The 15,158-nt window shown below is 42.0% G+C and overlaps 1 protein-coding gene across 5 annotated transcripts in view; it reads left to right on the top strand.

The window, feature by feature from the left end:
• Nucleotides 1-15,158, top strand: part of Usp32 (Ubiquitin specific protease 32) — a 152,577-nt gene that overhangs the window by 94,170 nt on the left and 43,249 nt on the right. For all 5 annotated transcript variants that reach the window (XM_076203130.1, XM_076203127.1, XM_076203128.1 and 2 more), the window contains 7 exons: nt 124-368; nt 2,568-2,741; nt 4,347-4,521; nt 7,015-7,166; nt 9,051-9,234; nt 9,426-9,517; nt 14,528-14,707. In XM_076203130.1, the coding sequence (XP_076059245.1) occupies nt 124-368; nt 2,568-2,741; nt 4,347-4,521; nt 7,015-7,166; nt 9,051-9,234; nt 9,426-9,517; nt 14,528-14,707 (1,202 nt within the window). The remainder of the gene's footprint in view (nt 1-123; nt 369-2,567; nt 2,742-4,346; nt 4,522-7,014; nt 7,167-9,050; nt 9,235-9,425; nt 9,518-14,527; nt 14,708-15,158) is intronic.

Genomic DNA, 15,158 nt, shown 5'->3' with positions numbered 1-15,158 from the left:
TAATTACTGCATTGCTTTATGATAAATACAGTTGCTTACATATGTTTTATGTAATTCTGTGTGTGTACTGATATATGTATGGGTGGTCTTGCAAATCTAGTAAATGTTGTATATTTCCACCAGGTGGCAATGTCAAAGGTATCACAGGCTTGAATAACCTTGGCAACACATGCTTCCTAAATGCAGCACTACAGTGCTGTTCCAATACTTTGCCACTAACGCGCTACTTCATGAACAACATGCACCTGTACGAGTTGAATCGTAGTAATCCGTGTGGCATGAAAGGTCACATGGCTAAGCAGTACGGAAACCTAATCCACGAGATTTGGAGTGGCGGGTCGAAGACAGTGGCACCTCTCAAATTAAGGGTAAGAGTTGGAATGATGCACTTGTTATTTTCATAATCTTATTCCACTTGGAAATAATTGCCATAGTGGAACAGTTATAAATGACAGGTATGTCACCATTCAGAATAAGAAACTGAGATATATATTGTGTGTGTGTGTGTGTGTTTAATGTATATTTTTACTTAGTCTCCACAAGGAGCTAATATAAATTGGAAGCAATTTGGGTGAGAGATGGGTGGGGATGCCTGCCTCCCTCATAAGGGTAAGAAGTCTTTGATAAAGACAGATAGAACCTCTTTTGTGTATTTTACTTTTAAGCAGTATCTAAGAAAGGGAGGTACAGTGATGGTGGACCGGCTCTTGAGGTTATTTGATGTTTGTTATAGAGAGGGTAGAGTGCCAGAGGACTGGAGGAGTGCCTGTATAGTTCCACTTTACAAGGGAAAAGGGGACAAATGTGAGTGCAATAGTTTCAGAGGGATCAGCTTGTTAAGTGTAGTTGAGAAGGCTTATGGGAGGGTCTTGATTGAGAGGATTAGGAGAGGATCAGAGAGAGTAATTGGTGAGGAACAATGTGGGTTTAGGACAGGTAGGGGTTGTGTAGATTAAATTTTTGTGGCAAGAGATATGTGAGAAAGCTTTAGGAAAAGGTAAGGATGTTTTTTGGGCCTTTATGGATCTGGAAAAGGCTTATGACAGAGTAGACAGGAAGATACTGTGGGCGGTACTGCAGACATATGGGAAAGGAAAGGAGATCTGTTAAGAGCAGTCAAGAGTTTATACAAGAGTAATAGAGCCTGTGTTAGAATAAGAAATAGAGTGAGTGGTTTGAGGTAAAGATGAAACCTTGTCAGGAATGTGTCATGTCACCTTGGCTGTTCAATTTATATGTGGATGGGGAGGTGTGAGAGGGAAACATAGGGGTAATGGGCCAGGGATTGGAGATAGTTCAAGAAAATGGAGAAAATGGGAGATTAACCAGATGTTGTTTGCTGATGACACTGTGCTTGTAGCAGGATCAGAGGAGGGATTGAGGAAGTTAGTGACAGAGTTTGGGAAGGTGTGTGAAAGAAGGAAGTTGAAGATAAATGAGTGTAAGAGTAAGGTGATGAGATGTACAAGGGGAGAAAGTGGCAGCAGACTGGAAGTCGGTATTAAGGGAGAGAGACTGGAGGAATTGGATAGTTTTAGATACATGGGTGCTAATGTGGCAGGAAAGGGAGGAGTGGAGGTGGAGGTAGAATGTAAACTGAGGGAAGCAAATAAATGCCTTGGGGATTAAAAAGTATAATGATAATTAGATATTTGGAAATGGATACTAAGAGGAGATTGTATGAAGGAATGATTGTGCTGACAGCACAATATGGGGCAGAAACATGGAACATAAGAGAGGAAGGGTTTAAGTACGTTTGAGATGAAATGCCTGAGAAGTATGGTAGGGGTTACTAGGCTGGATAAAATGAGAAACGAGGAGGTAAGGAGGAGAGTTGGGGTGGAAAGGGAGTTGGGAGAAAGGGTTAACAGAAGAGTATTGGGATGGTTTGGACACATGGGAAAAATGAGTGAAGAAAGATTAGTTAAAGAGATGTGGAAGGCAGAGGTGGAGGGAGTGAACATGTGGGGGCAACCAAGAATGAGATGGATGGATGGTTATGTATGGATGATTGTGTGATGCATGGAAGGGGTTGGGTGGGAGATGGGTTGGAATGAGAGAGTATGTGTGAATGATATTTTGACTTAGCTCAAAGGGATTACCCCCATTTTCTCTTTTTCTGCATGAGGGGACAGGGGAGGTCGCCAATTAAATTAAATTGCCTTGCTGTGGATGTGCTGTCTTGCTGCATTGCTTCTGACCCAGAGCAGTGGGCAAGATGCAGGGATTACCTGTCATCCAGGAGGAGCCAAGAAAAGAGGGAGAGAGGGATGGCAAATAGTAGTGGAGTATATGTGGATGAAATGGGTGGGAGTGGATTTATGCCTTGGAAGGGAGGAAAAGCCCTTGGTGTATATATGTACTCACTTTTATGTCATTCTCAGCTCCACAAGGAGCTAAGATGAAGAGGAAACAGGTGGTGGATGAGAGTGGAATGGGTGACAGTGGATGCATGCCTTTAACTTGGCAACCTCCAGTATAGGGGGGCAAAAGCTCTTCGTATATAGATAAACATATTACTTTATGAGCTGTATACTTACATGGAACTTTTTCTTCTTTGATTGCAGTGGACCATTGGCAAATACACCCAAAAGTTTGCAGGGTTTGGCCAGCATGACTCACAGGAGCTTCTTGCATTCTTACTAGATGGTCTCCATGAGGATCTAAATCGAGTACACAATAAACCTTATATTGTCCTCAAGGATTCCGAAGGAAGACCGGATACTCTTGTGGCTCAGGAGGTACGATGTTGGTCCTAGAAAGAGTAAAATTAGATAGATTTAATTTTAGAACAGTTTGTGAGGTTCCTTAAGCCGTAAACATTAGATAGTATGTGTTTTTTCCTGCAGGAGGTTGCAGGTAATGGGATATATCTTTTATGCATTGCCTATCATTTTGTGTTGCAGAATAGATTATATTTTCTTTACACAACTTTAGTATAGTTTGAAATGTCATTTGGCCTATATATATATATATAGATATATATATATATATATATATATATATATTTATTTATTTATATTTGCTTGCTGTGGATGTACTGTATCATACTACATTGCCTCTGAACCACGTCAGTGACCGGGATAGAGGGATGACCCATCATACATGAAGAGATAAGATGAAAGGGAAGAAGGGATGGTGGAGGGGAGTGGAGTGGGTGGGAGTAGGTACATACCTTTGAATTGGCTACCTCCCATGTAAGGGGGTAAAAGCTCTTGGTATATAAATATATGGACATGTGGGAAGTTTTTGTGGCAGTATTCTTTTCCTCCACCACAGGGCTAGGCAAAGAGAGGAAATGAATATTCACAGAAATGATACAGGACAGTAACAAGGGGCGGGTGGACAGCATAATGGAGGGACAGCCTCGGTATAATAAAGTATCATCATTTCTCTATGAACAGATTTCCTCTATCTCAGACAAAATGATGTGTGGCTCTGGTCCATAGGGGCACCTCATATAGACCCTAAAGTATCAGCTGCATGCAACTTAGCCACAGTAACATGCAGTCAGTATCCACACACACACACACACACACACACACACACACACACACACACACACACAAATGGCACTGATCAAAGAGAAAGAGGTGACATGAGAGATCATTTGATTAAGGATGGGAGGACTTTAACCTCTTCACTCCGGGGCACATCGCACGTCTGGCAGCATTAGCTGCCTGACGTGCGATGTTGCGTCATAATAATCGCATTATAGAAAATAAAGTCAGTGCTCAATTGTTCGTTCTCTTTCACCCGTGAATATTGATAACCATAGAAAATATGATGAAGCCAGTTTAGAGATAATGGAGGTTACGTAGGTACGACTACAATAAATGTAATCAAGACGCCGACATAGGCATCATCGCGTACCCACTTGCTCCTCATGACGCCTACGTAGGCATCACTGTATGGAAGTGGTTAAGAGGTCATGGGAACAAATTAAGAAAGATCACATGTCTATAGGATGTGAAGATTTACTGTTTACCATATAGATGTATAAATACTTGGAATAGTTTAGGTGAAGCCCAAGCTTCAACAATTCATGAATTCAGATCTAAATATGATGACTGGAAATAAAGGATATATAGTTGGAACTGTATACAAATTTGAGGCTTAGTGTGATAAATTTGAGAATAGACAGAATTTAATGACTATTGCTCCTTTCCCTTTGTACTACTATTAGGTAAACACATGCACACACACACACACACAGACCTGACAGCGTTCTTTTAACCCCAATGCTCCATCTTATCATCAGGAAACTAAATGTAGATACGAACATGCTCCCAAAATATTTACAATGCTATTCACACTCACATAGGTTTGAAATTTTCTCTTAACAGGCTTGGGAGAACCACATTCTTCGCAATAAATCAATTATCGTTGACCTGTTCCATGGCCAGCTCAAGAGTAAAGTCAGTTGTGGCACATGTGGCAATGAAAGTGTTCGGTTTGATCCCTTCACTTACTTAACTCTACAGCTGCCTATGGAAAGCTGTGTCTACCTCGAGGTCATAGGTAAGTAAGTAATGCTAGAGGCCTCCTAGTTGTATTATATATATTATATAGGTAGTATGTGTGAGCAAATTTTGACACAGCTCGAAGGGATTTCTCCCCGTCTTCTCCTGTATGCATGGGGGACGGAGAGGGGGGGGTCGCCAATTTAATGAAGCGGCCTTGCTGTAGATGTGCTGTGTCTTGCGACACTGCTTCTGACCCAGGGCAGTGGACAAGGTGCAGGGATGACCCGTCATCCAGGAGGTGCTAAGATGAGAGGGAGGGTGGAGGGGTGTGGAGTGTATTCAGGGATGGAATGGGTGGGAATGATTTTATGCCTTTTCCTTTTTGGCTACCTCCCTTGGAAGGGGGAAAAAGCCTTGGTATATGTATGTATGTATTATACCAAAAGGGAGTTATGATTATAGTGACTTGTCTTTGTTTCTTTCAACATCAAGTTTGTTTTTAAATTCTTGTATAGTTTTTTTCCACACACTGTTGCCTCATCCAATTCGTTCCAGATATCTACCACACTGTGTGGGAAACTATTCTTTTTCAGATCTCTTCTGTAACTATTCTTTTTGAGTTTCTTTTCATGTTCTCTTTTTTTTCTCTTATCTCACTTTAATAAATCTTCTCTGTCGAGGACTACCCTCCCTTTCGTACATACATACATATACCAAGGCTTTTTCCCCCTTACAAGGGAGGTAGCCAAAAAGAAAAAGGCATAAAACCATTCCCACCCATTCCATCCCTAGATACACTCCACACCCCTCCACCCTCCACCCTCCCTCTTATCTTAGCACAATTCTGTAAATGGTCAGATCTCCCCTTTCTCTTCTTTGTTCCAGGGGTTGGTAGTTCCAGTTTGTAAAATCTTTGTATATCAATTTAGAGTGTTGGTGCCATCTTTGTTGTTGCTCTTTGAATTCTTTCTAATTTCTTTATATTCTTTTTACTACTGGGTGTCCAGAAGTGTCACAGTGTACTTGATCTTATCAGTGTAACTAATATTTTCTTTACTATTTGCTATTACCATTACTAATATTTTCTTTACAGTGTATCTTGGTCTTATCAGTGTAACTAATATTTTCTTTACCATATCCTCATCCAAGTAGTCAAAGGCCACATTCATTGATCTTAGTAAATTGAAGGTTTCTCTGACTATTTAGTTGATATGCTTGTCTGGTGACATGTCTTGGCTGATAATTACTCCTAGGTCCCTTTCCAAGCTAACTTTTTTAACTTTGTACCAATTTTATGTTACCTTGATATTCTATTTTTACTTTTTCCAAACACCATCATACATTTCTTGATGTTGAAGTTCACTTCCCACTTATATATGATACTATTATGTAAGGAAGGAAGGGAGAGGAGATGGGCAGGTAGGTTATGCTTATATGTGAATGATATTTTGATGCACCCTGAAGGGATTTCTCCCTGTCTTCTCTAGTTCTGCATGAGGAGACAGAGAAGAGAGGTCACCGAGACAGAGAAGGGAGGTCACTGATTAAGCGAAATAGCCTTGCTGTGAATGTACTGTGTCTTGGTAATTTGCTTTTGACCCAGGGCAGTGGGTGGGATATAGGAATGACATGGCCCATCATCCATGAGGAGCTAAGATGAGAGGGAAGAAAGAGTGGTGGATGGGAGTGGAATGGGTGGAAATAGGTATATGCCTTTTGACTTGGCTACCTTCCTTATAAGGGAGAAAGAGCTCTTGGTATATAAATATTGGAAAATAAATAGATGATGATATGGTTTAACGTCACAAACTACCCCCTATCAGAAGGCGAGGACTGTGCCCCTCACAGAGGACTTTGTAGCGTTGAATTTAATGAACCATGCCCTTGGTTCAACTTCGCCGTTGGCAGGGTTCGAATCGCCATCCCCTCGACCTTCGCCATATGTAACAACGCCTTCACCCGCTCAGCCAGCGAGCTTCCCAGAAAAATAAATAGATAGATAAATTAAATAAGATTAAATAAAACAATGTAAAAGTTCAATATTGTCATAAGAAGTGTTTGTCAGACCAAGGACTAAGAGGTGGTCGTATGAGACTTGAGAGAGAATTATCTCCCAACCACACATCTTCAGAACCCACCTACATTATTCAACAGGCCCTGGGTCTCGCTGTCAACTCTGAAAGTATTTTCTTAACTTTTTCACATGAGGAGAGCTGACATCCAGGAAGAGCTACCCTATTCCTGTTACTGTAACTCAGTGGTATAAAAATAGTTCCTCATTACTACAGCTTGCTATGGATGTGCTGTGTCTTGTTGCATTGCTTCTGACTCAAGGCAGTTGGGGAGATACAGGGATGACCCATTATCCATGAAGAGCTAAGATGAGAGGGAGCAAAGAATGATGGATTAGAGTGGAAGGGATGGGAGTGGGTACTTGCTTTTTGAATTGGGTATTTAAGAGGAAAAATCCATGGTATATAGATAGAAAATCAAGGCAACAGATGTTAATGATAATTATCAGAGTTGTAACATATATTTCATTTTCCAGTGATGCGTCTGGATGGAAGTGTACCTGTGAAATATGGCTTACGCTTGAATAGTGATGCGCGATATAGTGACATCAAACGACATCTCCACCCACTGACTGGCATCCACCCTCACCACATAATGCTCACAGAACTTGCCAATGCCCAGGTTAAGGTAAGAATTTTGCTTCACATTTCCTCCAGTTGTGCAGGTAGAAGAATGTTGCCACTGTGTTTTTCCATTCTGCCTCCTTGTAATTCCAAGTCTGTACTCCAATAAGTCTTGTGGGCACAATCACGTCATATAATCTTCTCTTTGTTTACATCCTCAGGTACCTATTCCTTATGACACTTGACCTCATAACCTCTGGACATTTACTCGTTTCCTGCCAGGGTCAGAAGCAGTGCAGCAAGACACAGCACAACCACAGCATGATCACACCACTTTCACTGCAACACTCCCTTGTCTCCGCAGGCAGAAAATCGAGAAGACAGGGAGAAATCCCTTCAGGTTGCATCATACATACATATACCAAGGCTTTTTCCCCCTTACAAGGGAGGTAGCCAAAAAGGAAAGGCATAAAATCATTCCCACCCATTCCATCCCTGAATACACTCCACACCCCTCCAATCTTAGCACCTCCTGGATGATGGGTCATCCCTGCACCTTGTCCACTGGCCTGGGTCAGAAGCAGTGTCGCAAGACACAAATCAAAATATACATAATACTCAATCATTCTCCTCTCATCCCTATCCCCTGCCATCTCCTTTCCTTGCTCAACAGACATTCCCCTTTTGCTCAAAGCCCCTTTCACCTCATCCATCCATCTCATCTTTGATCATCCCCTGAAGTTCATTCCATCCACCTGTGCCCTCCACACGTCTTTTATTTGTCTTTCTTCATTCTTTCCATGTGTCTAAACCATCCCAGTACTCTTTCATCATCCCTATCTGACATCTCTCTCCACCCCAGCTCTCCTCCTCACTTCCTCATTTCTCACTCTATCCAACCATGTAACCCACACCATACTTCTCAGACACTTCATCTCATACATACATATACCAAAGGCTTTTTCCTCCTTACACGGGGGGTAGCCAAAAAGAAAAAGGCATAGAAATCACTCCCACATATTTCATTTCCCATATACTCCACTCCCCTCCACCCTCCTCCCTCCCTCCTATCTTGGCACCTCCTGGATGACGGGTCATCCCTGCATCCTGTCCACTGCCCTGGGCCAGAGGCAGTGTCGCAAGACACAGCACATCCACAGCAAGGCCGCTTCATAAATTCGGCGACCCCCCCTCTCCGTCTCCACATTTAAACTTCTCCTTTCTATCTCTTAAATTCCAGGTCTCCACCCATACATAAAATCTTCTCTTTGCATCCATTCCCAGATGGCCGTTTCTCATGACACTTTCCAATCCCCCAAGACATTTACTTGCTTCACTGGATGGATGGTGAGATAAACACAGGGAACCGTTAAGGATTTATTCTGACATTTCATCCTTACCAGTCCTACTTCAGAGTACATGAGGTACTCTGAAGAAGTCCTGGTAAGGACAAAAAGTCAGAATAAATCCATAACGGTTCCCTGTGTTTATCTCACCACCCTTCCAATCATCTGTCTTACATACTTCAACTTACTTCACTGAATCTACAAATTACTTCCACCCCCACTTCCTCCATTTCCTGTCACCTGTGACCCCAGATAGTTAAAGCTATCCACTTCCATCTCATCACCTTACTTTGACCTACATTTACCTTCAACTTTGTCCCATCTCGTACCTCCCCAAACTCTGTCATTAACTACCTTAATCCCTCCTCTGACCCTGCCACAAGCAGTGTCATCAAAACAACTGGCTCATCTCCCACTTCTCTCCACTATCTCTAACCATCTCCAGTCCCCTGCTCACCGCCCTCACAAGATGAAAAATGTGTAATTTGCTAAATAGAAGCTGTAAGGTGAGGGAGCATTGTGTCCGTGAAGGTTAGGTGGTCAGTTGCTGCAACTGTTAAAATCCATTTGTAATTTAAAAAGTAATTTTTACTCGTTCACAGTGCATACCCATGGACGAAGCAAGAGTTCGAAACATTGGCGGAATCACTCTTTTTGCCTATGAACTCCCGTCGGTGGTTGCTCCACAAGCCAACGAGGTGCGGTCGGCTTCAAGAAGTACAAAGGACAGACAGCTGTTTACTCACATACAAAGGTCAACACATCACAGTGCTCCTTGTATAAGAGGTTTGTGTGTGTGTTTTTTTATTTATTTATTTATTTTTGTATGTATTTTTCTATTATTATTATTATTATTATTATTATTATTATTATTATTATTATTATTTCTCCTGGAATAAATATGTGAAAACTAGGGTATAAAGATATAATCAGTGAATTCTTTAAAAAAAATACTAATATTCATGTGTTTATTATAGAGAATGGTACAAGCAACTCCAGTAATGATACCAAGGCAAGCCAAGCATCCATGTTAGAGCCAGTCAACCCTTCTAGTCATAGTAATAATCAGGTATGGTACTCTTGATTTTAGTTGTCTTTGCACTGGGAGGGTATAACATTAGGTACCTGCACATGATAGTCATGTAAGATGAATGATAGAGAAAATTATCTTCCCATCATCAGTCCTCAGAACCCAATAACACCACCATCTCCGTCTGGAGGTGCAGCCCTGAGGGGCTGGCACTCCAACTCCTGATCAGGCCCAAGAGCTTTCTGTGTTTACTAGGACAATTTCCCCTCCACTTCTTCACTTATTAAATGTTACAACTGTCCTTTTCCTCTTTTTCCCTCCTCTTCCTCCTGCTAGTTAGTAACATAGAGATAGACTCTCACTAACATAACAGGGATAACAGTTCAGTATTTATATATATATAATTTTTTTTTCTTCTTCTTCTAAGAAAGATGTAAGAGTGAGCTCAGTGATGGGGCTTTTTGTATGTAACACTGATACACTGGATGCTTGCTGGCTGAGTGGTTGAACTCTGCCACCAGCAAGTTGGACCAGTGACATGGTTCATTAAACCCCACAATACAAAGTCCTCTGTAAGGAGCACTGTCCTAGCCTCCTGATAGGTGGGGTTCGCAACATTAAATTGAATCATTATGATCCATGAAATAATACATACATATACCAACAGCTTTTTCCTCCTTACAAGGGAGGTAGCCAAAAATAAAGGCATAAAATCCACTCCCATCCATTCCATCCCCACATACTCCACTCCCACTCACCCCCCTCCCTCTCTCCCTCTTATCTTGGCTCCTCCTGGATGATGGGTCATCCCTGCATCCTGCCCATTGCCCTGGGTCAGAAGCAATGTAGTAGCAAGACACAGCACATCCACAGTAAGGCCACTTCACTTAATCAGCAACCCCCCTAATGCAGAAAAAGAGAAGACGGGGAGAAATCCCTTTGGGCAATGTCAAAATATCATTCACACATACTCCCTCACCCCTCCCCATCCCCCACCCACTCCCTTCCATCCATCACAGCATCATCCGTACACAACCATACTCCACTCACCCCTATCATCTATCTTCTCCCTTCCTCAATAGACATTCCCCTCCTCCCCAATGCCCCTTTTACCCCATACATCCATCTCATCCTTGGTCACTCCCTTAGATTCACTCCCTCCACCTCTACCTTCCACACCTCTCACTAATCTTCACGCATTTTTTTCCATGTGTCCAAACCATCCCAATACTCTTCCATCAACCCTATATCCCAACTCCCTTTCCACCCCCGCTCTCTTCTTCGCCTCCTCGTTTCTCTATCCAGCCTAGTAACCCTTACCATACTTTTTGGGCATTTCATATCAAACACATTTAAATTCTTCCTCTCTTATGTTCCACGTTTTTGCTCCATACAGTGCTGTCAGTACAATCACTCCTTAATACAATCTCCTCTTAGTATCCATTCCCAAATGTCTATTTCTCATTACACTTTTTTAATCCCCAAAGGCATTTACTTGCTTCTCTCAATCTACATTCTACCTCCACCTCCACTCCTCACCTTCCCACCACATTCACCCCCAAGTATCTAAAGTTATCCACTTCCTCCAGTCTCTCTCCCTTAATACTCGCTTCCAATTTGCTGCCACATTCTCACCTTATACATCTCATCACCTTACCTTTACCCACATTTTTCTTCAACTTCCTTATTTCACACACCTTCCCAAACTCCATCACTGACTTCCTTAATCCCTCCTCTGATCCTGCCACAAGTGCAGTGTCATCAGCAAACAACAACTGTCTTATCTTCCACTTTTCTTCATTTTCTTTAACCATCTCCAATCCTGGCCCATTACCCTTGTGTTAACATTTCACACCACCCCATACATGTATAAATTGAACAGCCAAGGTGACATAACACATCCCTAATGAAGTCCCACCTTTACCTCAAGCCACTCACTCTATTTCTAATTTTAACACAGGCTCTACTACTCTTGTAAAAACTTTTGACTGCTCTGAACAGCTTCCCATCCCATATATATGCAATATCTCCCACAGTGCCTTCCTGTCTACCCTGTCATAAGCCTTTTCCAAATCCATAAAAGCCCCAAAAACATCCTTACCTTTTCCTACAGTTTTCTCACATATCCACCTTACCACAAAAATCAGATTCCTACCTGTCCTAAACCCACACTGTTCTTCACCAATTACTCTCTCTGTTCCTCTCCTAATCCTCTCAAAACCCTCCCATAAGCCTTCCCAACTACACTCACGATTGACCCCTTTTCCCTTGTAAAGATGAACTATACAGGCACTCCTCCAATCCTCCAGCACTTTCCTCTCTCTTAGACAAACATTAAACAACCTCACCAGCCAGTCCATTATTACTGTACATCACTTTTTTAGATATTCTGCATAACACCCATCCAACCCTGCTCTCATTTTATTAACTGCTTTTACATCATTCCTTATTTCTCCTCCATATTCCTCATTCATCTCTGTAATTTTCTTAGCACTTCCCATTGCAGCTACCTTTCCCTCCCTGTCCTCCTTCACATTTAACAACTCCCCAAAGTAATCTGTCCATCTTCCTTTTACTGCCGTCTCTTCCATTATCATCTCTCCATATGCATCTTTTACCTTTCTTTGTCCATTTAATTTGCCTCCTCTTCCTCTCTTAATTTCCATCCAAAACATCTTTTCATTACTTTCAAAATTGTCTGTCATACTCTTACCCCATTTCACATCTGCTCTCCTCATTGCCTCCTTGATCTTATGCTCTATTTCTCTTTTCTGTGTACCTCTCCTATGATTCCCTCATTCTATTTTGTAACCAATCTGTGAATGCTTGCTTCCTCTCTTTTACAACCTTCTTTGACTCATCATCCCACCACCCACTACCCTTCCTTCTATTTTCTCCCGTCCTTCCCATTCCACACACCAGCTTTGCAAACCTTGTGACACCCTCCTTGAACCATCCCCATTCCTCCTCCACTCCTAGTTCTACTCTATCCTTTACTCCCTCCCACTCCTCTCTCAGCTTCTTGTACTCTTTTCTTTCTCATTTAATCAGTTTACTCAAAGCACCTCCATACCTTCGGTCCTTTTCCTTTTTCTCTATCTATCCTCCACTCTCAACTTACCTTCCACCAAAAATGATCTGATATTCCCCCCCACTCTCTCCCCTTAGAACATGTACATTCTTAACTCTTCCTACACTTCTCCTGATTGCTACTGTATAGTCCAATAAAGCTCTATCTACTACCCTGTTGCCTGGCCTCTTAGCCATTCTCACACTGTGGACATGTGATAGTGGTTGCCTGAAAGGGTGTGGATGCATAAATGTTTGTATGTGTGCCATGATTTAGTTTTCCATGGGTCATATTGTTAATGTTACAAGGGATTGCATGGATAAAATATTTATGGTAAGGTAGATATGTGAAAAAGCTGTAGGAAAAGGTAAGGATATTTTTGGGGCCTTTATGGATTTGGAAAAGTGTTATGGGGTATACTGGAAGGCACTGGGAGGTATTGCAGATATGTGGGATAGGAGAAAAGCTGTTATTTCACCTTGGCTGTTCAGTTTATACATGGATGGAGTGGTGCAAGAGGTAAACATGAGGGTAATGGGCCAGGGATTGGAGATGGTTAAAGAAAATGGAGAAAAATGGGAGATAAGCCAGTTGTTTTTTGCTGACGACACTGCACTTGTAGCACGATCAGAGGAGGGATTAAGGAAGTTAGTGATGGAGTTTGGGAAGGTGTGTGAAATAAGGAAGTTGAAGAAAAATGTGGGTAAAGGTAAGATGATGAGATATACAAGGGGAGATGATGGCAGCAAATTGGAAGTGAGAATTAAAAGAGAGAGAGAGAGACTGGAGGAAGTGGATAACTTTAGATACTTTGGGGTGAATGTGGTGGGAATGTAGATTGAGAGAAGCAAGTAAATGCCTTTGGGGATTAAAAAGTGTGTTGAGAAATAATTTGGGAATGGATGATAAAAGATTGTATGAAGGAGTGGTTGTGCTGACAGCACTGTATGGAGCAGAAACATGGAACATATGAGAGGAAGAGTTTAAATGTGTTTGAGATGAAATGCCTGAGAAATGTAGTGGGAGTTACTAGGCTGGGTGAGATGCAGGGATGACCCATCATCCAGGAGTTGCCAAGATAAGAGGGTGGAGGGGAGTGGAGTATGTTAGGAATGGGAGTGGTTTTTATGCCTTTGTTTTTTAGCTACCTCTCTTATCTGGGGGAAAAAGCCTTTGGTATATGTATGTATGTAGTAGGCTGGATAGAGTGAGAAACAAGGAGGTGAGGTGGAGAGCGGTGATGGAAAGGTAGTTGGGAGATAGGGCTGATGAAAGAGTATTGGGAAGGTTTGGACACATGGAAGGAATGTGTGAAGAAAGATTAGTAAAAAAATATGTGGAAGGCAGAGGTTGAAGCAGTGAAAATGGGGTGGTGACCAAGGACGAAATGGATGTATGGGGTAAAAGGGATATTGGGAAAGAGGGAAATGTCTGTTGAGGAAAGAAGGGAGAAGGCAGAAGATAGAGGTAAGTGGAGAATGGTTCTGTATGGATGATGCTGTGATGCATGGAAAGGAGTGGGTGGGGGAAGGGTGGGTGTGAGGGAGTATGTGTGAATGATATTTGATACAGCACCAAAGGGATTCCTCTTCATCTTCTCTTTGTCTGCATTAGGGGACAGAGAGGGGGGTTACCAATTAAATGAAGCTGCCTTGCTGTGGATGTGGTGTGTCTTGCTACATTGCTTCTGACCCAGAACAGTGGGCAAGATGCAGGGATAACCTGTCATCCAGGAGGAGCTAAGAAAAGAGAGAGGGAGGGATAGTGAATGGGATGGGAGTGGATTTATGCCATTGACTTTGGCTACCTCCCTTGTAAGGGGGAAAAAGCCATTGGTATATGTATGTATGTACTCTCACTTTCACAGTCTCTTTCTCTCACTCTCTCACTCTATTATGATGAATGTGACAGTGTCTCTTCTCATATTACTTAGTAGTACCTCTTATCTTGCTAGTTATATTTTCCTTTTTAATTTCCAGGAATGTTATGTAAATGGTCGTAAAGATAGCAACAGTAGTTTGTCATCTGGATCTTCAGGTCCTCCTTCATCCCTGCAGTCTCTGTCAGGGCCCCCTTCTTCAACAAGCTCCCTTGTGCAACACGAGAATGACCTCGGCAATCCGCACAAAGGTTTCATCGTTGCATTTCACAGGAAGATGGTAATGTCATAGTTTATATTTGACTTGTGTGAAGGGAATGAGGGAAACAAGGGTGGTAGTTGGGAGTGGAATGAGTGGGAGAGGGTGCATGCCTTATAAAGGGGAAGAAGCCCTTGGTATATAGATAGATAGTATGAGGGGAATGCATTCTGCGATGGTGAAAGATAGATATGAAATGTTTGGTGGTTATTGTTGTCATTCCCTAGACCAGTGGTTCCCAAACATTTTTCTGTCATTTCTCCCTACAACCAGCTTAACCATCCAGATTTCCCCCTTCATGGCAAAACACACTGTGACTATTTACTCATTTATTTTAAAAAGATACAAATAAACTGATAAACATAGTTACATAATAACCTACACTGCCTATCTACAACAGGCATACTCTCTCTCAGGCATGAGAAAATCCATCTGATATATTTTTTTATTGCTAGTAGGTAGTGTAATTATT

The sequence above is a fragment of the Oratosquilla oratoria genome, chromosome 19 (assembly GCF_046742065.1).
Source record: "Oratosquilla oratoria isolate Oo_2021 chromosome 19, ASM4674206v1, whole genome shotgun sequence".
Lineage (NCBI taxonomy): Eukaryota > Metazoa > Arthropoda > Malacostraca > Stomatopoda > Squillidae > Oratosquilla > Oratosquilla oratoria.
This window is presented reverse-complemented; position numbering and strand designations above follow the sequence as displayed.